At 40.5% G+C, this 24411-nt stretch overlaps 1 protein-coding gene across 6 annotated transcripts in view; it reads right to left on the bottom strand.

Annotated features, from left to right (window-relative positions):
• Nucleotides 1-1858: 1858 nt before the first annotated feature.
• Nucleotides 1859-24411, bottom strand: part of SH3PXD2A (SH3 and PX domains 2A) — a 378368-nt gene continuing 355815 nt past the window's right edge. For 4 of the 6 annotated variants that reach the window (XM_088448737.1, XM_088448740.1, XM_088448739.1 and 1 more), the window contains 5 exons: nucleotides 23977-24308; nucleotides 20775-20816; nucleotides 20396-20445; nucleotides 17458-17577; nucleotides 1859-13434 (listed from right to left, as the gene is read on the bottom strand). In XM_088448737.1, coding sequence (XP_088304863.1) covers nucleotides 11515-13434; nucleotides 17458-17577; nucleotides 20396-20445; nucleotides 20775-20816; nucleotides 23977-24308 — 2464 coding nt within the window. In that variant the 3' untranslated portion in view covers nucleotides 1859-11514. The remainder of the gene's footprint in view (nucleotides 13435-17457; nucleotides 17578-20395; nucleotides 20446-20774; nucleotides 20817-23976; nucleotides 24309-24411) is intronic. The other 2 variants (XM_088448738.1, XM_088448741.1) reach the window with 1 other exon arrangement.

Below are 24411 nucleotides of genomic sequence, written 5' to 3'. Positions count from 1 at the left end.
TTGGCAAATTAACTGAATACTTGTACACAGGAGATGAACTGAATACTTGAACACAGGAGAATGTACTGGAATTGCTAGAGGTCCAGCTGAAAGCTAACTAGCAATTAGCATGAAAGCTGACACCAAAGTAACACAGGGAGGCTGCAAGAGAGCCAAGCAGCATACTAAAAAACAACATAGGAATTTAAAAGAAACACTGGAATTCTGTGAGAGCTGAAGTAATACACAGGGAATTAACATGGGAGCTAATATAAGTAACACTGGTGGTCAGCGTGAGGGCTGGAACAACACACTTTAGATACTTCGTGGAAAACACCGGAGAGCATAATAATCACTGGAACAGCAAAGTTGAACAGCAGTTTCCTGTTCCTGGAGTCAGACTTAAATACCCCTGGGTAGCTGGTCATTGGATCAGAGGATCAGCTGAGTGACCACAGGACTACCATTGGGAGAGACTAGTCAGGTGATATGGACCAACATGGCTGCGCCCATGCCTGACACCCCGGAAACCAGGACGCACGCACAGTAGCCCTAGCAGACCCCGGGGAGAATACTCAGACACCACTCACCTCCACTCCCAGGGACTGAACACCTAAGTCCAAGGGCGCCGGCGCGGAGGTGAGTAGTGGCCGATCCCAGGCCGCATCCTGACACAAACTTTGTTTGAGACAGAAAATTATTGAAAATATTGTATAAAATTACCTTCAGGATGATATAAAACATAAATGCATTCTGTGTTTAGATTTGGGTCCCATTCCCAAAATATCTCATTATGATATACAAATATTCCAAAATGAAGAAATATTCCGATATCCAAAATACCTCTGGTCCCAAGCATTTTGGATATGGGAGACTCAAACTGTAGCTAGAATTAGATTGGTATCATGATAGGTCATCTGTGCTGTACAATATGAGGATGGAGGAGTCATGAAACTATGACAAAAAAAAAATTATGCCGGGGGCTTCGAGCCTTAACTTTTGCCTATGGAGGTGTGACCGGGGAGATCCATGACAAATCACAAGCTGTCTGCTATTGTTTCCGCCCCAGCCTTTAATCTAGGACTGCATATCCGTGGGGTGGAAGAGGCAGGAACTGTTCCACTTCTGCCATCAATATAATTCACCACTGCCCAGATTTGTTTGTACCAGCCGGCTGCTCCTTGGCCCCCCTGCTACTCATACGGCGATGTGAGATGAGGGAAGCGGAGTAGGAAAAGAAGTAGAAGCTCTTACTATTTTATATATCTTTTTGAACTTGCTTTGTTCTGTGTGATATTAGGTATCATCTCCACCCACTTGTGTTACGTGACTCAGTTTGATGAATGCACATCTGCCAGTCTAAGTAAATCACACCTTGATATGAGGAATTTCTCTGCGGTTGTTTAGTCCTGGGTGTACAGCATTGTGCAAAATAAACTGGTGCTGGCTAGCAAGGCAAACATGACTTATAGTGGAGGGGGAAGTTAATTATTTTTGAGTCCTATATAGCCAGGGCCTATGTCCTGACTGCAGGGACTGTCTAGAGGTATGTGTGGCTTCATGCTGATCTACACACGTAATGCGGAGGCAAATGGAAATTACGGCCTAAATGGATGGGAATTGAACTGTATGACATGGCCACGCCTCCTCCAGCATCATGTGAGGGGTTGTGGTCTAATGCTGCGCCTAGGGTGTCTAGTTGCCTATTAACCAGTCCTGGATGCCACACCGCTGGATTTTATAAACACAAACACAAATGTGAATACCCTTTTGCTGCTCATTTAAAAATACTAAGCAGCACAAAAAAATAAAAACATACACACAACATAATGACAACTCAAAGCTGTTTCAAAAAAAAAAAAAAAAATCAAAACCTTTATTTTTTTTTTTAAGAGAAATATAAGACGCAATGTAAACTTAAACAAAACGTAAAAAAAGAGACAAATCCTATCTTACAGTTTTTAAGCTCTCAATTTCATAGTGTTAATTCCAACCTCTATTAACAAGACATTATATTACCAAAAATAGATAATATGTATATCCGTGTTTAGAGTTTGCATTTTTTTTTAACTGCTTCCACATATATAACAAATATAACAATATATAAGATCATTAGTACCACTTTGGTCCAAGACATCATCAAACTGGGAGATGATTGCAAAGGTTCTTGAGAAAAGTTAAAGCATGCAAGAGTCACATCTCTCACTTTACATAATTACAGATAATCTAGCAAAAAGAAAAGTCACTTATAGATCACCAGACCTGGCTAGATCATTTTGTAACGTCTATGTAGCTAAGTACATTAAATTTCAAAGTAGAATGTACCCTGTGCAGTGCATTTTCAAAGCTGAAAGCGGTCACTTACTGATCATCAAACTACAGTATGTCCAGACAAACTCCTAAAATTCCTCTCCATTAATCTTAATAAGACTATCAAATAACAAAACAAAAAACATGTTATAAATTAGTAGGTACATTTGTGAAAAATGAGAATTGTCCTTTTGTCTTCCCTTCTGGATGAGGTTATGAGAAAACAAAAAGCAGATACTCAAGAGGCCAAACATTCGCCTGCAATTTGGGGGAGTTAGCAATTCTTGTGAGATAGTCATTAGATTTGAAGCGACAATTAGTTAAAAAGCAAAACCAGGTTGTTTTTGCCATTAAACTAATTGCTGCTTTACATGTAAAGACTATTTACTGCTGGAATCACATTGGCTCCTGCAAATCGTGGCCTATTACATTGGGCCCAAATTGTTAAAAATAAATAAATAAAAAAATGTCTGGACGTAGCCTTATACTTTAACTGTTGTTTTTCGAAAGTGTATAACGATATTTGCTCACTAGAAACCACTAAAATATTGAAGGCACGAGGCACGTTGAGGTGCCGCACACCTTAGCAATGTCATTAGCTCCCAGGGAATAAACAGTCTCAATATTGATCAGGCCAAAATTAAATATGGCTGCCTCTACCATGGATAGGCAACAGATGGTCTTTAAACAGCGCCTAAAACTGCCATTCAGAGAGTTAAAAATATAATACGAAGGACATGTCTCTCTATAACTGCAATAATAAATTATCCACAAATATTCAGTTTGTGGTGTATCTTCTGCACTGTTATGTCTCATCACTTCCCAAGACTCCCATTCGTAACTGATGAAAATATTTAGTGGGTTTTTCCATTGGCAACAGCTGTAGTGTACTATCAGTAAGGATTCCATTAAGAGAACAAATAAACACCTGATACAAACTATGTTGGCATACTGTATCCACAGAACTAAAACATACTGAAAGTCACTAAAGAATTTGGTTTATGAAACTTTTCATTACTCATTACTTACAGTACATGAAAAACTGTAGTACAAAAAAATATTGTGTGGACTGTAGGGTCAGATAAAGAATTAGGCACATAAGGTATGACATCTCTGCATGCTAGGCCCGCCTCCTGTCTAACTAGCTCCACCCACTAACATGAAAATCTGTCAGAATCCCTCCAACACCAAACATCGCCCTTCTCCTATTTCCAGGTACAGGTATTAAATGCAATACTGTACGAAGGAACCATTTACACATCAATGTCAAAATCTAGAATTATAGTTCAGACTCTCAAAACCTACTTTCACAATTCTTTTTTTTTAATTCATCCGAAATCTTTCACAAGTAGCTCTTCCCATCTTCTCTCACACACGTATCCCGTTACCCACTCGGCATCACGCTTCACAGATCCCTGCACTCTGCAGCCCAAATTTCACCTGCAATAAGCTTTGCTAACCCTCAACTCCACTTTCTTTATCGTTCTCGACTATGCCAACCCTCAACTCATTCACTGACCATCACTAAATAGAAATGCAGATTAGTAAATTACGTTAGCAAATTTTTTTTTGAAATAGACATGTTTGACATTAGAGTCCTATGCATCGACTTTGGCAGAAGCATTTGATATCTACTCTGTTTTGTGAATAACTTTTGGATGCTCGGATTGGTTAAATGTTGGCCTAGCCCCTCCCACTTCAAATTTAAATGCATGAGAGAAACTTTTGGTGAGCCTTAAATCTATCAGAGACCCAATTTAATGTTTAAATTAATGGAAATCATGGGAAAGAGGACTTAACTGGCCTCTGATATCACAGAAAAATTTTCATTTTGTAAAGTAGTTTGACTGTGAATTTCAAGGTTTTGATAGACGGCCCAGCCCTGCAAGCGGCCATTTGTGTTTCTTACAACAATAATGTTTTAGAGTAATGCTGCTCTTGAACATTTGCTCTCACAGGTTAAAGATAGACCGAAAACCAATCCTGTTACCTCGGTGGGCTCTGACCTTATACATTGTCTAATTACCTGTCATAGGAGGCAGAATTTTTGGAAAATGAGAATCAGAGCAGAATTACAGAACTTTAATATGCTCCTGATATCATCTCCAAATGCCATGTTATTTTATTAAAGATTATTACATTTATTAACTTCCAGTTACCCCTGTTTTTTTTTACCATTTGGGCAGTTTTATAATTTTCAGCAGCAACAGTTTTTCAGTATTAAATGGTTATTTAATCCAGAGGCCCATTAACACTAGCATGTCAACTGCTGCCGTTCTATCTAGTAATATTCTTTTTACTAAAAAAAAAAAAATGTAGCCAAGAAAAATACAATACACTTATCATCTTAACTAATATTGAAACACAGAATGCAATGGTTCTTTAGGCTCTTAGCTATATGTCTTATAGTAAAATGAAAAGGCATAAATAGTTATCACTACTGCTTAGAAGTTAGAACCAACAGGAAGCTCAACTCAGGACAGTGGTGGCCGAAGCTGCTCAAGTTAGATTTGTTAATGCCAGTGTGAAGCTAATAATACAGATTAATGATAATTGCACTCCTAAATTAAAACCTGCTTAACTCAATTGGAACATATGATATTAATATAAAATATATCTTGGGACCAGCCCAGTGCTATATCTGACACAGAACAGGATAGATAATGGATTCTGTGCTTCCCCAGGTGAAATAATCTCCAGGGCAGAACATGGTATCAATGAAAAGAATCTTCTGAGTAAGAACTCTATTTCTATAATAAAAAAAAAAATGCTGCAAGGAAGTGTTGCTGACACAATTATATAAAAAAAAGTCACTTTACAAAATGAATGGCTGTTAATATAACAGACACTAGTAAGAAAAAAAAACACTATGAAAAACTTATTTTTTTCTTACAGGGGAGCACACACGTTTAGCATGTACTAAATATCCTCTGACCAATATACAAAAAAAGATAACAGATCAGCTACCTGCTATTTGTTTAGATCACTATACGGCTAAATCACGTGATATCTAAAAAAAAATAGTATCAAAAACCCACAGCACTTTAAAGAGCACAGAAAAATAAAATCCACAGTACCTGTACTCTAAAGAACACTGAAAAAAAATAACTTCACAGCACTCAACAAAGCACTGAAAGAAAAATATAAAAACACTGCACTCTAAAGAGCACCGAGACAAATTAAAAATAAAGCACTCTTATCAAATTAAAAAGAGCGCTAAAAAAATAAAACCTGCACTCTACAGAGCACTGAAAAAAATAAGAAACACAGCACTTTAAAGAGCACTGAATAATCACTTCCAAAAAAAAATAAAAAATCAGGCGCTAGCAGCAAAACTCCAGTTGATTTAAAAAAAAAAAATGAATGCTTTAACTTCTTGATTTGCTTGCCGAAATGTGGATTTTTCTTTTTTTTTTCTTTTGTAAAGCAAATTCCCTGAACTGAGGTAACAACTGGATACGATTACAGTCTCCCCTGTTATCTACCTCATATAATTCCACAAGCTGCTTATGCTAAATGAGGTTTTATTAATCAGTTACTAGCTAATATACCTTATACAGTACCAACTGTGCTGGGAGACCTCGCCATGCATTGTGATCCCCTTTGTAACTGCGGGGCTAAATACAATGCAAACAGTCTCTCTATTACTTACAGCACCTGAACCTACCCGGTTAACACACTGGTCTGGCTCATTGTTTCCTGAGTGCATGGCTTCAATATTTCTTTTCACACTGTGCTCACCACTCCAAGAGGTACGTTAGTTACACAGCGGTGGTGCCCACTGGGGCATGATTTCCATACCAATGCACCAAGGACATCATCACTGTCTAATTAATCACCTCTTTAACAAGAAACGTCCTGGATGAGGAGCCTGTAGCCTTATTTTAAATACTTAAATATTGCACTTATCCTTTTAATGGATTTTTTTTCCTTTTTAATTAAAGAATTTATAATAAGGATTACAAAACAAAGCATGTAACACAGGACATATATTGTTATTAAAGGCTACCTACAACTTAAATACTGGTTATTACTATGCCCATTCTGCCAATAGAGATACATACATGGCTACTGTATGTGCTGTGAATTTCCTTGTGTGTCATACATGATGAAAGCCATACCCTAGTTAATATGTATTTTTTAATAAAGCATTAGATATATATATATATATAAATATATATTTTGCTAAAAAAATATGCAGCTCTACTATCGGAAAGTGATTTAAAATGTTATAGAAATGCCGTCGTCTTTATGACTAACTCTACAAAGTGAATTATAATTTATATTAAAAAAGTCAGGTTACTAATCAATCAATAGGATCTATTAATTATAATGTGAACTGTGTGTTACCAAGTAGCCACATTGTCTACTGCAACTCTGAGATGTCAGCGCTACCAAGAATTTCACTAAGATCCACTGATGTTTCCTGTGAATGACATATCAAAATATTTTAAATGACTATGAAATGTGCAATTATCTATGTGCCAGCATTTCTGATTGGGGTAAAAACAGTTTTGTCTTAAATACGAAACTGGCAGCCAAACTTGAGATGAGGCACCCCTCACTGCAATTCACTTGGAAGTGCAAATCCAATTTACTTCTATTCAAAGGAGATTTCATCTGAATGTGAGAGTTCCATTATAAAATGTACATTAAGGGGGCAATTCAACTAGTTTTGGTGAACGCAAGTTGACGGCGTTCAACGATTTTGCTGGCCACTTGCAATAACCAACATGACAGGTTATTTTTATAGAGGTGCGCAGGAAAACCTGTGATGTTGGGCTACCCTTATTTTGTTTGATGTGCAGCCACACCTCGACTGGAATTGAATTGCCCTATAAGACTCAAGCTACTGTAGGTACATAGTTGAACGACGGTGTGACCCAACGTCACGTACACACTACACAATCTTTTGTACGATGATGCAATATATTGTTGCATGCTTCAAGTAACACCACCATGTTGTCTGTGCACTTATCCCATTGGATGTGCAGAACATTCAACAGAAGGATGCAATTAACGACAGGTGAAAATTATGGATTGGGGGTACACACTATACGCTGAACGCGCAGATTGCTTGAAAGTAGCATGATTGCACAATATATTGTGTAGTGTGTACCCAGCTTCACAAACCCACACCAACGACTGCAAAGTTTAAAGCCACAAATTTCTAAAATATTTCACTACAGTAGTTCCAAGTGTCAAAATGAATTATAAACCGGAACGGGCATTACTATGTATAAATCACAGACATACCATTTTACCCCACCTCACAATAACATAACTGATAAATACTTAAAGGACTAGTAACCTAACTTCTTTCATTGTATTAAATAATGTAATCTGATTTACGGCTGTGAAACGTGCAGTATGAAAACTAGAAAGAAATCAAACACATTTGTATAATTCAAAATGCTCCAGGTTAATTAACTGGAAATTAAAAGCTAAAATCAGGCATTTCATAACGTTCAACAACGAATCCAGAAGTGCTAATTATTAATAATTGTTGCCGTATACAACAAAAAAAAAATTCACATTTCCTATGTGTGGTTTTTTTAAAGCTTTTTTTTCTTTTCTCAATCGCATAGAAAATACAGTTTCTGCTATATTACTTTAGTTCCAATGGTGTAAAGCCATTAAAAGGGCAAACTTCAAAATAACTGGAAATTTTATTTTTATAGTGAATTAATTTCACAATTTAAAAGCCATTAAATGTTCAAAACAAATGTATCCAATATAAATAGAAATATTGTGACATTCATACCTATATAATGGTCTTCTAAACTGAAGGAAGCTGAGATAATAGACATAGTGCATAACCTCAGAATATAATTTACTGCAATCTAGTGTCCTATAAAAGGAGACCTCTCAGGTTTACATAGATGAACTGCAATGACTTCCAATGGTCTTGATTACAGGAAGCACTGCCTGCATAGGAGAAATTGTGGCCCCTATAATGAAAAACTGATGAAACAACTTTGCACATATATTCAATGCTGCTATTATTAGTTATATCATATGAAGACTTTTGCATTTCTTACTTGTCATTTAAGCCCACAAAGAAACACTGATAAAGTCCAGCTTCACTGTTACCATTAAAATGAACATATCCTATTATCACAGTGATATTTGTAATAAATGTCGTTGTTAATTTATCCTGAATAAGATTTAATACCTAGAATTTCAAGTATTGTTTACATTTATAATTGAGCTGAATATGAAAGGCTTATTGTATGTGGCCAATAATAGTTGTGTCTGGAAAGTCAGTTTAGCTTTGAGTACCCAATATCTACACAAGGTAGTCATTTTGTGGGCTGAATGCAAATGCAGTCATTAAATCCACAATATCAATGAGCACTGAAGAGACCAGATTGCCCCAACAAGATTTTATATAGGGATTTGTCTTTTCAAAAAGGTGGGGGCCCCAACCAGTATGCCGCCCCAGGCTTAATGGAGCCTTGGTCAGGCCCTGGCTGCTTCTACTATGTAGGCCATGGGTACACCGTAATGGTCCATAAAATTCCAGTGTCATAAACTAGGAAGACAGGGCTCACTTGTACATAGGGTTGTACATCTGTAGCTGTATATCCGTTGTGGGCACATCATAATGTAAAGAAAATTTGTAAGGCCTTGGAGTTTTGGTATTCCATTGGCCGAACAGCCGCCGATCTCAATAAACAATTATAAATAATCTGTGTGTGGGAGTTGTGTATAGACTACAGGTTTGCATAATGCACTTGAGTGTGAATTCTTTGTTACCATTAAAGTGCATCAGCTTCATATAATGAGCCACTTCTTTATCATTACTGGTAAACCACAATCACAATAGAACTAACATAACTACAATCAGTACTGCACTCAAGCAGATAATCTATGTATTATTTAATGTAATACTGTCCAGCAGAACTATATAGAGTATGACATAGTATAATAATTATTCTTATAACCCGCCCTCTCCCCTACCCGGTATATCCCCTTTAGGTAAAATTAGCAGCCCTTCATATCATTTCAATGGCACTGAAAGTCTGCAGAGATTTTTAAATTGTAAATGGGAAATCCGTCACCAAAGAATTCTAATATCCCTGTAGGTTTGTTTATGTTGCTCTGAGGAACAACAAATCTGTTGGGTAGATATAATTGTACCCGAAATATAACCCCGAGCCTATCTGCTGTTGTACCCAATGGGTAACTTAAATAAACAACCCTGTCGGGAAAATAGAATACTTTACATGCGGTGCTACCCTTACTTAAAGCTCCTTTATTTACTTTTACGTATATTAAGGGCTGCCATTTTAACTAAGACTTGGCTGTTGAAGCAGGCACTGCAGTACAGTGCAAGGTAGTACAATATAATATAATCAGCCGCTGTATTGGATATCAAAAAACTTCTCTCTCATTTATTACGCTATGGGAAGTTAAAAAACAATATTAAAAAATGGACAGCCCATATCCAACAATTCCTACGCAGGAATTAAATAAATTTTAACAAATATATCATACACACATATACAATATCAGAGGACTTGAGATATTTGCAATGTTGTATTAATATTCAGTTTCAAGTGCACACTACGCTGGCTTCATCCGTGTTATGGTGTCAGAAAGGTACGAGAGAATAGTCTCTATCCCTGGCAGGGCCAAATCGTTCCCCCTTCCCTCCGGTGTGCATTAATACCACGGAAATGCCATTCAGAATATATTAGTTAGGAGTGTCCCATTGCTGTGGATGGATTGTAGGGGTCTGATAAGCACACATGACACTGCCCCCCACCCACCCTCCACATAACTCCTGACGATAATATTTTTTGCATTGTTCGGTTTCTTCCCCACCACGTTCCATTTACGTGTTCCTGATAATATAATAATAATTAGCAAAAAAAAAAAAACCCTTACAAATATTTTTCAAAAAAATGTAAAAAATAATATTCAATATATACAAATTAAAATTGCTGAGTGTGAATCAATGGCTTGTTCTGTAAACAAAAAGGAGGCAGTGGATAACTGCATTCTGTCAATGGCAAATCTGGCTGCAGACCAAACATGGCTTCCAAAATAATTCTGAAAAGAGCACATTAGAGCATACAGTAGGTTAAAAACAAGCAGTTAGCAAATGACGGAGAACACTTAAAGGAACATTGAGCTTAAAATACGAAGTTCTGTCAAAAAAAGTGCTTCTAATATATATCACATATGTAGGGACAAATCCTGGTCCCCTGCCTTTACTGCGAAGCAGATTTAAGTTAGTATTCTCTGTTATAAAGAACTTTTTGCAAAGGGGAGGTCAAAGTGGATCTCTGCATTGTCCTCCGAGGGAATCTGCTCCATATGGAAAATATCTCCCTTAGTGATCGCAAATGTATTTGGGATATCGTCCAGTCTTATCAGCTCACATTTTGATGCTCATACATTATTTGTGAATGTTATTAAAAGCCCTTTTAGACAAAACAACTTGTATTTTAGGTTTAGCAGTTATTTGAGCCATTGCTCAATTTTCTGTGCCGAAATGGCCAAAGCCATTTACAGAGGACCTCACAGCAAAAAAAATGATACTGGATTTTCTTGTAGTATTAAGGGAAAAAATGTTCAATGTCGTGTAAATACAGAATCAAAACCCCTACAAAAATAGGTTACACAGGATGAGTGGGTTCTCACAAATGCTTACAATGTCTAAATCATATAGGTTAAAATCGCAAAAAAAAAAAAAAAACAACTGACATGGCAGAAGTAGTAACTGAAAAACAAAACAAAAAGACACATTTAATTGTAATGTCTAGCCTTCCTCCTTTGAGTTACAAAATTAGTTTTAAGACACTACAGAGTGTCATTAATTTCTTGCTTGGCACAAAGAATTGACTCCTATAAACAGGCGAGGGTAAAATGGTATGGGTTTCTGTGCAGGCAGGAGTTTGACACTCAAATTTGTGAAAATGTTAATGTTCCAGATGATGTACTGAAGGCACACAAATACACATTTAATCTCAAATATTTGATGATCAAATTACGGTGTGATACCCTGTGTTATTTGCTAATGTGTTCCACTAGGAGTGGTCATTATTTCTCCTTTTTGTTTATTTTATATAAAAAGAAACATATGGTCTCTCCAAATTGATTTTACATCATGGAGATCATATCGCTGGCTTTCAAAGTATACAAACGCTCAGTCTCATTTTTAAATATATCAAGAGTGTCTATAGTGTTATATTATTTTCTGCATTGGAAGGTCTATCAGTTCTTTTTTTCTAAATAGTTTGATGGAACCCATCCTTTAAATGGTTTTGTACTGTCGAGGATATGGCAGTACCACCAGCCATTTGGGTTCTTCTCCAGGACCTCCATGGAAACCCCTTCTTGAAACCCAATTGTTTCATCATCTCCTTCATAGTCAGCAATGGAAACATATATATCTTTAAGGTTGTTATGAATGAACTGCGACTTCTCAATGGGTTTTGGTCGGACAGTGGACACAGGGATCCCATTTCTTTGAGGAGACTTTACAGATGATTCTAATTGTGAAGTGTCGGCTTCTGTTTTATCAGCAGGCTTGAATTTTAACTCCTTTGGCTGAGAACGGACGGTGTTGAAAGAGGAATTTCTCCTAACGGACCTCAAATGATCTGTAGCAGACAATGATTCGTTCCTGCGCAAATGACAAGAGATATTGTTTTCCTTGGGTGGTGGGGAAACGAAAACTGACTGGGGTCTTACAGCTACTTGCTTCACTCCATTTCTTAACTTTACAATATTGCTACCTGGCCCCGTGGGTTTGGAGAATCCCCCGGGTGGCCTGGAGGGAACAGGAGGTGTTGTTCTTTTGCTTTGGTTAATAGTATTTAATGCTTGCACACGCTTTTCTATCTTTTCCAAGCTGTTTGACTTATTTTCATTCTTCCTACACTTACTAGATTCAGGCTCAGGTGTTGAGGTTTCATGTTGCTTATTATCCATTTGTTCTAGGAAATGTGATGGTGCCCACCCTTCTGAATCTTTGTATCTTATATACCACCACCCACTGTCTTGTTTCTCTAAAACTTCTACTGTCGATCCAGCTGGAAAACTAATTTCTGACTCCAGAACTTTTTGATAGGTGCTTCTGGCTGTATATAAAATGTTCTCATTACTTTCTTCAGATTTATCTTTATTACTTGGACATATGAAAGAACTGGGAGGACTAGAATTCATATCTACTGAACTTCTCCTTGGTAGGCTTTCAGTACTCTCTGAGGTACTCTTTGGTGGGCTTTCAGACTCTTCACTTTTTGAGCCTCTAAGGCCGCTTCGTAGCTGTCCTGTTGGCCTCAGTTGTCTTCGCAAAGTGCTAATGTCCATTTTTTCTTGACTTTGGGAGTCTGTTTTATTTAAGAAGGGCTTTGGTCTAACTGATGGCTTTGCTTTGGTAGATGGAACAACCCCCTGTTTTTGCTCACAATCTTTCTTTGCTCCGACCCTTGGCAATGAACGCAAACCAGCATCAGAAACAGACCTTGGCTTTTTCTCTTCATTTGTTGAGAAGGAGACATTTTTCCCGGACTCTTGTTGGACATTTTTTTCTGATTTATATTTTAAAAGTGGTGGTTTTGAAGTGGTTGAGGAAGTGGCGTTTCTTTGCACCAATGAACTTTTTAGAGAATCAGAATCTCCACTTGACTCTTTATTTGATGTAGTCTCATCCATGTATGGGCGGAATCCATCATTTTCATAAATGGTCTCCTCTTCATTTGTGACATCCTCAAAGGACTCTCCAACCTTAAACTTTGCTCTCTGAAGAGAAGACACGGGAGAAGGCTTGGAGGGCTGGAACATACTTTCTACAATTTCATCATCAAAATTACTGTGAGAAAGGGAATCATTTACATCTGCTTCAAGGTCAAAACCAAAAGCTGGGACATCATATTCTGGTTCCTCATATTGTTGCTTTAATGGAGAGTCCTTGGAATCCACTGAGCAGCTAGGACCAGGAGCTGACACTTCTTCTGCATCCTTAGGTTTTGTGGGTGGTGCAGGAGGGGGGACTTTTGGTCTCGTCAAAGTGCTTGTCCTCCGGTTTAAATTTGGTTTCTTTCTTTTGTCAATGTAGGAAGATGGTGCCCATCCTTCCTTTTCTCCAATTTGAACATACCACCATCCACCAGAATTCTTGTCAATAACCTAAAATGAAACAAGATACCAGATGTTCAAACACTAAATGATGTCTCTTTTCAGTTGGAGGGCACAAAAAACCTTTTCACTAGATATTTGAATGCTAGAACCTTAAAGGTAGATTATAACATACTTTAGAGGCTAGGGAGGTTTGCTTCCAATTATCAGCCAGACATAAGGATATACTGAGATGGTCAACTACACAATCAGACTTTTTTAAATCAATATTTATTATCAATCGCAATTTAAAAAAAATAAATAACAAAGGGGAAGGGGAGCAACACGCACTGATGAACAACGGGGAAAGGAGAGGGAAAACAACCGGTAAGGGAGTGGAGGGAACAGGCGAAGAGTTGGGACAAGATAAGGATAAGCAATTACAGTGCTTCTTTAAGACACTTATATTACATAGTTATATGAAGAACAGTTTTCAGAAATGTCGCCCATTCATTGACTCCACATGCACTAGGGATGAGCAGGTTCGGATTTCTGAAATCCGAACCCCCCCGATCCGAGTCATATCCGAGTCTGGCTCGACTTTTCCCGCCTGACTCGGAACTGAAATCGAGGCAGAACGTCATCATCCCGCCTTCCGGATCTCGCGGGTTTTGGATTCTATAAAAGGTCCCCGCGTCGGTGCCATTTCTCACTCCGGCTGTGGACAGTGAAGAGGGAGGGTGGGGGCTAGGCTGTGTTGTGCAGCTGTTGTCCATAGGGGCTGTGACCACTCAGTCCATAGGGGCTGACTGGGCTGTGTTGTGCTGCTGTCATAGGGGCTGGCTGGGCTGTGTTGTGCAGTCAGTTGTCCATAGGGGCTGTGTCCACTCCAAAGTTTATAGGGGCTGGCTGCACTGTGTTGTGCAGTGTCCCATAAAGGCTGTAGTCCTAGAGGGGTGCTGTACTATTGTCCAGGGGGTGATCTGTGCATCAGGGGTGCTCACCCAAAGTGCACTCCAAAAAAATAGAATTTTTTTTTCTGTGTTTGTGAATTTGTGCGCAGTAGCCGCACGTGCATCAACAAAGTAGCGCCAAGCGTGCGCCTGTGTCATAAGTAAAGGGCCGGCTGGCTCGTCTGTTAAAGGGTGGTGTAACCCCCAAAGTGCACTCCAAACAAAATAAAAAAATATTTTCTGTGTTTGTGAATTGTGTGCACTGTGGCTGCACGTGCATCAACAAAGGAGCAGCGCCAAGCGTGCGCCTGTGTCCCATAAGTCTGTTAAAGGGTGGTCTAACCCCCAAAGTGCACTCCACAAAAAATAAACAATTCTTTTTTTTCTGTGTTTGTGTGCAAAATGTATGCGCAGTAGCTGCACGTGCATCAACATAGCAGCAGCGCCAAGCGTGCGCCTGTGTCATAAGTCAAGGGCCGGTTTGGACATCTGGTCCGGAGTGAAGGACATGCCAACAAAGTCAATTTCTGACATGTCTACTGTCACTGCATATGATACTGCCACCACTGACAGAATGGTGGAGGAATTATTTTCTGTGTTTGTGAACTGTGTGCACTGTGGCTGCACGTGCATCAACAAAGGAGCAGCGCCAAGCGTGCGCCTGTGTCATAAGTGAAGGGCCGGATGGCTTGTCCGTTAAAGGGTGCTGTAACCCCCCAAAGTGCACTTAAAAAAAAATAAAAAATTCTTCTTTTTCTTCTGTCTTTGTGAATTGTGTGGGCTGTAGCAGCACCTGCATCCTCAAAGCAGCAGCGACAAGCGTGCGTCTGTCTGTTAAAGGGTGGTGTAACCCCAAAAGTGCGCTCAAAATAAAATAATCTTTTTTTCTGTGTTTGTGTGTGAAATGTATGCGCAGTAGCCGCACCTGCATCCTCAAAGCAGCAGCGACAAGCATGCGTCTGTCTGTTAAAGGGTGGTGTAACCCTCAAAGTGCACTCCAAACAAAAATAAAACACCAAGCGTGCGCCTGTGTCCCATAAGTCTGTTAAAGGGTGGTCTAACCCCCAAAGTGCACTCCACAAAAAATAAACAATTCTTTTTTTTCTGTGTTTGTGTGCGAAATGTATGCGCAGCAGCCGCACGTGCATCAACACAGCAGCAGCGCCAAGCGTGTGCCTGTGTCATAAGTCAAGGGCCGGTTTGGACATCTGGTCCGGACTGAAGTATGTACCAACAATTTCTGACAAGTCAACTGTCACTGCATATGATACTGTCACCATTGACAGAATGGTGGAGGATTACATCGGTGACAGCATCCAAGTAGGCATGTCAACAGTCCGTACCTGTACTGGCAGGAAAAAGAGGCAATTTGGAGGCCCCTGTACACTCTGGCTCTATTTTACCTGAGTTGCCCCCCCCTCCAGTGTGTACTCAGAAAGAGTGTTTAGTGCAGCCGGGAACCTTGTCAGCAAAAGGTGTAGGAGGTTGCTTCCACAAAATGTGGAGAAGATGATGTTCATAAAAATGAATTATCAACTCTTCCAGGGAGACCAGCCTCCAGAACGTACAGAGGGACCTGTGGTGGTGGATTCCAGCGGGGACGAATTAATACTCTGTGAGGATGAGGATGTACACAACACTGAAGAGGGTGAGGAATCGGTGGATGAGGAGGATGAGGACGACATCTTGCCTCCGTAGAGCCAGTTTGTGCAGGGACAGATTAATTGCCAGCTTGTTTTGTGGGGGCTCAAACGAACCAATCATTTCAGCCACAGTCTTGTGGCAGACCCTGGCGCTGAAATGATTGGTTTGTTAAAGTGTGCATGTCCTGTTTATACAACATAAGGGTGGGTGGGAGGGCCCAAGGACAATTCCATCTTGCACCTCTTTTTTTATTTGCATTATGTACTGTTTGGGGCCTAGTTTTTCAAACTGCCATCCTGTCTGCCACTGCAGTGTCACTCCTAGATGGGCCACGTGTTTGTGCCGCCCACTCGTGTCGCTTAGCATAGTCATCCAGCTACCTCGGTGTAACCTTTTGGACATAAAACACTATTGTGAGGTGTTCAGAATAGACTGGAAATGAGTGGAAATTAAGGTTATTGAGGTAGATGATAACATAGGAGCAGAAAAACCCACACATTCTGTGATTTTAGCTGTTTTTATGCTTTTTTTTTCAAAAAAATACAGATCCAAAACACAAAACCCAGAACCCAAAACACGGAAGGGTGGTTTTGGCAAAACCAATCCAGATCCAAAACACGAAGAAAGATCCAGATCCATAACCAAGACACGAAAAGTGGCTGGTGCATACCCCTAACATGCACTGAAAATATGTGTAAGCCCAAAACCAATTAGGCTTAGATTGCGAGTGCACAGATCATTTGCTTGTTTTTTATTATATGGATTTTGGACCTCATTCAGAGTCGGTCGTTGCGGCCGCACGGTCGTAAGGGAAAAGGGGCCGGATATGCAAATGATGCACTCGCAAGTTGCGTCCTTAAGATCGGATTGTTAGCTGGCCGACCAAGGGGAGGATGTGGCCGTAAGACAAAAAATACGCCCCCTTCTCGTACGCATTACACGTCATCTCCGGCCATATAAGGATTAATCGAGACCATCGGTAACCATCGGAACTGGTCGTAGAGCTTAAGGTTGACCATACCCTCTCTTAAGCACTATGATCAGGTCAGTGTACAAACCACCCATGTCACGTGTGCCATGACACTACTTTGTTAATTATGCACTCCCATAAAACGCCGTTCGCATAATTAGGCACGCCTGCGTTCGGATCTCCACTCCCCCGTTTTCAAGCACCCTCCCCTGTTACCACCCACAAACGCCTCATTCTGTCACTCAAACTACCGACCTGGCTGTGTTCAAAGAGAGAGAAATTTCTGATCGTAGCAGCTAGTTTGCGCACACGCATTGCGAACTTTACGCATGCGCAGTTAAGCGAACATCGGTGGCGTACGACCGTGCGGCCGCAACGACCGACTCTGAATGAGGTCCTTTGTACTTAACATTTGATTATGAGTTTTATTTGTACTTTAACCTTCATTTTTTTTATTACATGATTTCAGTTGCTACAACAAAATCATCGCCATAACACAAACATCAAATATCACAGCTCTTTGCTTACATCAGCCTTTTGACCTCCACGGAAACTTATCCCATCAGATATGCAGGACTGGAATTCTGCAATGGTGTAATACTCCACTTCAACCGACGGAGGTTCCGGGGGCTTTGGCAACTGGAATCCCTGCAGAACACAAAGCAACAATGATGTAATAAAAAGCTTGATGTATCAGGTACAGATACTACAAAGTGAGAAATGCAATCAGCGGACATAATTGCCCATAATGCAATTTGATAGCTTACTAAATCTTATCCAGAATTTACAAACATCACATTTAAAGACAAAATGATAAATTACTCGCAGCTGTGTCCACTCACATAGAGAAACTTTTAAAAAAAAAGATGATGGCATCAATAACTGCCACAAAGAGGCACCGAGAAAGGACTCCAGGACCAAAGGATATTTAGTTACTTAAAGAAAGATATACGTTTAGGCTCAGATATGTTCTGCTTTCACCAGATCAGTCCCCTTGTCCCAGAACAGACCTGAAATCTTTACTCTCACGGCTACAATTTCCACAATTTAGGCTCCTAAAATTACAGGACAAGTGGGTATACGTTGATATTATATTATAATTTTGTTGGCAAGCTGTACAAATCCAACAAAAGCTACTTTATCACCCTTTCAGACTAAATTTACCTCGTTTCCATGCAGTGATTTTTGCTATACTGAAATAATAACGAAGGCAAAAAAAACCCAACAAATTCTGACCCAAACTCTCTTTCAAATAGCAGGGCTGGATTCATTACGGAGGCTATTGTGATCACAGCTGCGATTCCGCACGCAGCCCCTCTGTGAAAATATGCTAATGAATGCTATTGCAATGCCGTCGCACAGCCAGCAGAGAGACGCCCACTGCCGCTATCTTACATCCGTAATACCTTGCAGTCCTGTGTATACATCGGAAACATCGGCCCCCTCGCGCAGAATAGCAGGTCTGACCTTACTCAGGAATTGCTAACCTCGTTGTACGCAGAAGCTAAGTATGCCATCGTAGTGAATAACTTATGCACGTTCTTGCAACGGCATTCAAGCGTGTATCTCACCCCGGCAGCACTGGTCTCCTGGCTGGAGGCACACACAGTGACCCGGACTCAGCTCCTGCTATTTGAAGAGCCGATAGTAGGTTTTCCCAGGGCTCTGGCAATGTAAACTAGGGTTTTTATTACCTGAGATATATCCTTTATAACTTTATTGCTATTGTGTTTTATACACTTGAGGATAATAAACTATTGTCAACGATTGTGATGGAATTGTGAGTGACAAATATGTCTTTTTACGAAGTACTTGCTGCAGTATAGGTGCTATGTATCTTTAAATTAGTTGAAAGTTTGCAGTCTTAAAAGTTGGTCCGGGCCACAGTATGGCTGCTCCCATTTGTGTGCTATGCAATGTTCACCTGGAAACTGCTCACATTCCTTCTACTTTATATTATATTTACCTAATGAGGGGAAGTGGTCCTGGTAATACAGGAAAATGCACCTAGCATTATGAAAATGCAAAGTGAATATAGTTTGTTAATTCTTTTAAAAGAGGAAACGTCACATTAGTTTCTCTTCAGATCACCAGATTTGAAGTGAATGGAGACATAATTGAAAAATGTATCCCATGCAACATAGATGGCAAGCATTACCATCAGGATAGGGATTAGAGGGGATAACAACGTCTCAAACTGAGGAAAACAATTCCTCAGTGCAGTAATGATCTAAGGGCCTTATTCAGGTTGGATCGTAAGGCTGCATTCACACGCAGTCGGCCGATGTTTGTATTCTGTGCATGCGTACGCATTGCTATGCGCGAACCGGCCGCTGTGATCGGGAAGCAATTGGAGTGAGCACGCAGAGGCTTCACAGAGTGATTGACATGAAGTGACCGTTTGGGGGTGGAGAGGGGGGTGGTCGGCAGTATGCAGGCATGCCTGTGCGTTTTAACGCCGTTACAGGGGCGTGCATAATTAAGCCCCTGTGATTGCATATACTGGCAGAGGTCTAGATGGCGACAGGAAGTTTAGCAGTGTGTGAGGTAGGGTCAGGTCAACCACAACTGTGCGAATGGTTCCGATGTTACCGATACTTTTGCTGACTTGCGGATGCATGTCATGGGAAATGGGCGGCTTTATACAGTGATGGGCGTTTTGGTATAGTGCTGCGGTTGCAGTGCAATTGCAATCATTAGCATATTTTCGCAGCTAGCGGGTACGTGCGAAAGCAGCCATGCGATCCGTGCTGAATCAGCCCCTCTGATCTTTTTTTGTGTGTGGTTTAATCGTTAATGCAGCAATGTGTAGAAACCATGTCCTTGTCCTGCATTGTATTGTACTGTGTCACTGGTTTCTTGTTCACTTATTTGCTTACGTACTTTATAAGGCGCTGCGTAATGTGGCGCCATATAAATAAAGGATAATAATAATAACAAATTAAGAAATAAATGATGCCAGCATCCCAGTGTAAGAGGCCTAATTTTATGGATTTCTCAGTGCCTCTAGCATCAGACTTGGATTACAAGCTTTGCTGGCCCCGGTAAGCATGCATATCATTCAAGTAAATAATTATCAGCTACAGTATTGCAAGTGCATTATACACATTTAACTTGCAACAGTTATATATATACAAACTAGAAACGCATTGTTCTGGCTCAGATAATGGACAAACTCTTTGGACTGCTCACTAACATTCTCACACCAATGTCTTAATGTCAATAAATTGCTTCCAGACTTACTTAGCAAAGAACGGCCTACTGTGTTTTCATAAGCTTTTTTTCTCATTGCAGCTAACGGTCCATTACAGATGTATCACTTACTATAAGCTCTATAATGAGCTTTTGGATTATTTAAATTAAACATATTCAAGTCAATCCAATTTGGCCAATTACAGAAAAGATCATCATAATCCAGGTTAAAGAAAAAACAAAACAAAACAAAAACAAAACGGGGACAACGAACCAGACTAGATTCTCTTCGGGGCGGTGGTTTCATTCTTAGGTTTGGAGAACCTGCAAAATAGAAACGGGTAAAAATACTTTGTATCAAACATAAAATTTGTAATAGCAGTTCAGAAAATTTTAGCTCACGTTGCAAGAATGTAAACTACAAGACAGATAGAGACAATAACAAACACTGTAAAAAAAAAAAAAAAAGCAGCTTAAAAAACAAACCCAAACATAAAAATAATAGTACAACAGTCACATACAACAATTATTGACGTAACAATTATTGCTAGTTTTGTTTGGGGTCTCTGTATGTCTGTCACGCATACTAACTGTCAATGGTTCGTTGCCGAAGAGCAATAATTGTAACGGACAATGGACATTCATTTAGTCACCTCTCTCGTTACGTCCTGCCCTGCCCTGCTGGGTTAGTTGCCCTGAAGAATAAAAGACAAGGCTATGAAAGATTTACCTAGTTTGTCAACTACTATTATTAGTACTACAATGAGTGTGCTTTCTATATATACCTTCCCTGTAACATTGCAGTGTTTAATTCCCAACCTGTGCATTTACCAACTTTCTTTTATAAACGCCTCACTATGAGCCTTATACAGAGTTTGCGGAACGTATCTTGTATGTTACGCACTTTGCGTGGTCTGGAACCAAGTACAGGCGAAGCAGAGTCATACATTTCAGTGACTTCTCCACTTGTAACTGAAGGGACGTAACTGGGCTATAATGGTTTTTATTGGTAAAAAAGTCCAGGGAGGTTGTGACGACAAAATTGTGGCCTATACAGAGTTGGACGTCAATGTAAATATGCCTGATTCCTGGTATATCATTTGCAACAAATAGAGGCCTCCTCTGCTCCCTGTCTCCCATTGCCTGTTCCCATTTTGCCCATCTCTTCTTTCTCTCTCATCAGATATGGTTCTCTCTGCATTCAAGCATGCCCTTGTCTTCCCCATTCTTAAAAAACTCACTCCCCAGAAACTGTTATCCCTATGACCTCCTTGCTGTCAAATGCAAGGGCCACTATTCTCTGCTCATTCTCCTTGACCTCTCTGCTGCTTTTGACCCTGTGGATCACCCTCTCCTCTTGCAAATCCTTCACTACCTCAGCCAACCCGTCGCTCACACGCCACAGGTAGCTCACGGCAGTCCAGTGTTGTGAAAAGCCCAGGTTCCCGCTCCTACCCCCGCAGCTGCACAATAGAAGTGACAGGTAAGGGCCCGCCCTCCCGCTCCGTTCTGCCCTCCCGCTCCACCTCCTACCTAGGCTGCCGCGGCTGGCCCATGCAGTAAAGTTTTTACTTGTTGTGATCCAGCTACAAGAGAAGCCGCAACATGTCAGGACTGGACTGAGGCTAGCAACAACCCTGGACGGAGGAGCAGCCAGAACAGAAGAAGGTAAGGTAAGTACCTTATTCTTCTTGCATTATTGCTGTCCCTGCTCTGTAGGGTTGTGGGGGAAGGGGGGATTGTGATGGGGGAAGGGCACTTTGAAAGGGTGTGTGGGGCCTGTTCATCCACTGATGGCACAAACCCCCGCCACAATCTCCCCCTTCCCCCACAACCAGTAGCCTCCTGTTCCCTGCTGACAGCTCTCCACGTTATATATTTGAAAACTAAAATCTGGCTAATAACCAAATTTTTCATAGAAAAAACAACAATGCATTTATTAATACAGTGATATTTATCACTGTATTAATACATGCATGTCCAGCTGTGTTTCTGCTATTTCCTCCTGGATTACAAAACCCTTTTTAAATTTAAGACAGCTGATCATCTTCCCACCCTCCTGAATAACCTCACTTCCCTTAATTTCATTATCTATTAAAAGCACCACCTCTAGCCCGCAAGTCTCAAACATATCTCCAGGATCAGACCCTTTCCCACTGTGGAGGCAACTAAGACCTTCATCCACTCACTAATCATATCTAGAATGGACTACTGTAACCTCCTCCTATCTGGCCTCCCCGTCTCCAACTTCTCTCCACTCCAATCTGTCCTCAATAATGCTGCCCGGCTCATCTTCCCCTCCAAATATTCTACATCTATCTCCCCTCTCCAACAAGCTCTAACTGGCTCCCCTTCCCCTTCAGAATTGAATTCAAACTTTTCACACTCACTTACAAAGCCCTCATCCAATCCTCTCCTATTTACATCTCTGACCTGATCTCCCTTCACACTCCTGCCCGCCCACTTTGCTACACAAATGCACTGCCTCACCTCCTAACCGATTACTTCCTCCCACTCCCGCATTCAAGAGGCAGCTCCCTACCTCTGGAACTTTCTCCTTCTCCGACTCTCCACCTCTCTCATAAACTTTCAATGGGCTCTCAAGACCCACTTTATCAAAGCCTCCCAGGTCTCATACTAACCCACTGCCCATGATCACTGTCTCCCCCATCTGTTTCACCCCTGTCTGTCTGCCCCTCCCGTTTAGATCGTAAGCTCTCAGGAACAGGGCCCTCTTCCCTAATTTGCTTTTCCTTCCCTCACACCGTAATTTACTCCATACTGCTTACAGCGGCACCTATCCCTTGGGTTCTGCCGACCTGCTGCTTATTTGGGTATTATGACAGATGATGCAGTAATGGTTACAAACTATGTCCATGTCTTGCAGTGTTCTATACTGTAAGTGTTTCTGTTCATGTACTATGTAAGGTGCTGTGGACCCTTTGTGGTGCCATATAAATAAAGGATAAATAATAATAATGTGTCCTCGTACACCTAGTGTCTTGTCATGTAGTGCGAGACGCTTGGTGCGACTCAGACGCTCTGCCATGCGTAGTGCAGCATACTTTATACTAAATACTGTGTCTTATTCGCATTGTAGTCACATACAAAGGCGCTCGCAGTGTACTAGGGACGCTAGGGTACTGCTTTTGTCGCAGAGGAATTGGCGTAAACATACTGTATGTATAAAGTCGCAGATTCAGCATAATGAAAACTGGCGGGAGGAATAGCCTCGGCGGCTCGTACTGAAACCTTTTTTTTAACAGATTTGTGACTTAGTTGCACAGAGATGTACAAGGACCGCAAGCCTCAGTGGTCAGTGTACGCGAGTAATGTAGTTTTGTCATTTTATCGGTGCAAATAAGAGGCAAATTTTGAGTAAAAATATAAATATTTTAAGCAAAATTACGCTTGGCGCGGCTTAGTTGCATGATCTGTGGCACGCCATGCGGCGCTATCAATTCCACATGCGTAACATGAGAGCAATTAGGGGCGATTTCAGCGCAACTCTGTATAAGGCCCTATTTCTACAAACAGTAAACCAATAAAATGGCCACACAAAATAGAGGACATACCAATATTGATAAAAAACCAGTAAGAGAGGATTGAAAGTAAAAACGCTTTGAAATAAATTGAAAAACTAATTATATAAAGTGTAGGCAAAAAGTGGAGGTAAGTACTGTAAAAGAAAATCATTAACTCTTAGGTACATCTTGGTGCCTCCACCGAGAAGAAAATTAGGACACAGAACACTTATATGCATCAATTAGGAATTTCATTTCTAATGCTACTGTTAGTTAAGACGCAACAGAACAAAAAGTTATGTAAATGTATGGCATAGCCCAAAACGCTTACTTATTTCAGATCTCTGGGGAGCTATCCTTGCCACCGCTGGTGACCCTGGAGTGACTTTGGGGATCTGCTTCTCGGGGGTCATCATGGAGTTGCCATTAGAGTCACTACAGAGGACAGGCAGACTAATCTCTTTCTTACTAATGTGGGGCTCGTCGGCCTCATTCCCCCCCTGGCTGTCCTTGTCGTTGGATTTCTTGCTCAGGAGATTGCTGATTTCCATGATATTTCCAATGATCTCCACGGGACCTGCAAGATTTTTCTTCCGACACGGTAGGTCATCTTTGGCCTTTTTTAGGTAAGAGGCGGGAGCCCAGCCCTCCTTACCTTGGTACCTGTAATGCATTAATGACACGTTCATTTAGTAATCCTAACAGACCATCGGTTTCAGATGTGCTTGTTACGAAAGTCTTGCAAAGTGTTTATATGTTGCATCTT

This window comes from Taudactylus pleione, unplaced genomic scaffold (assembly GCF_031769625.1).
Source record: "Taudactylus pleione unplaced genomic scaffold, aTauple2 ptg000464l, whole genome shotgun sequence".
Classification (NCBI taxonomy): Eukaryota; Metazoa; Chordata; class Amphibia; order Anura; family Myobatrachidae; genus Taudactylus; species Taudactylus pleione.
Note: the sequence above shows the minus strand (reverse complement) of the source record. Positions and strands in the feature narration are given on the sequence as shown.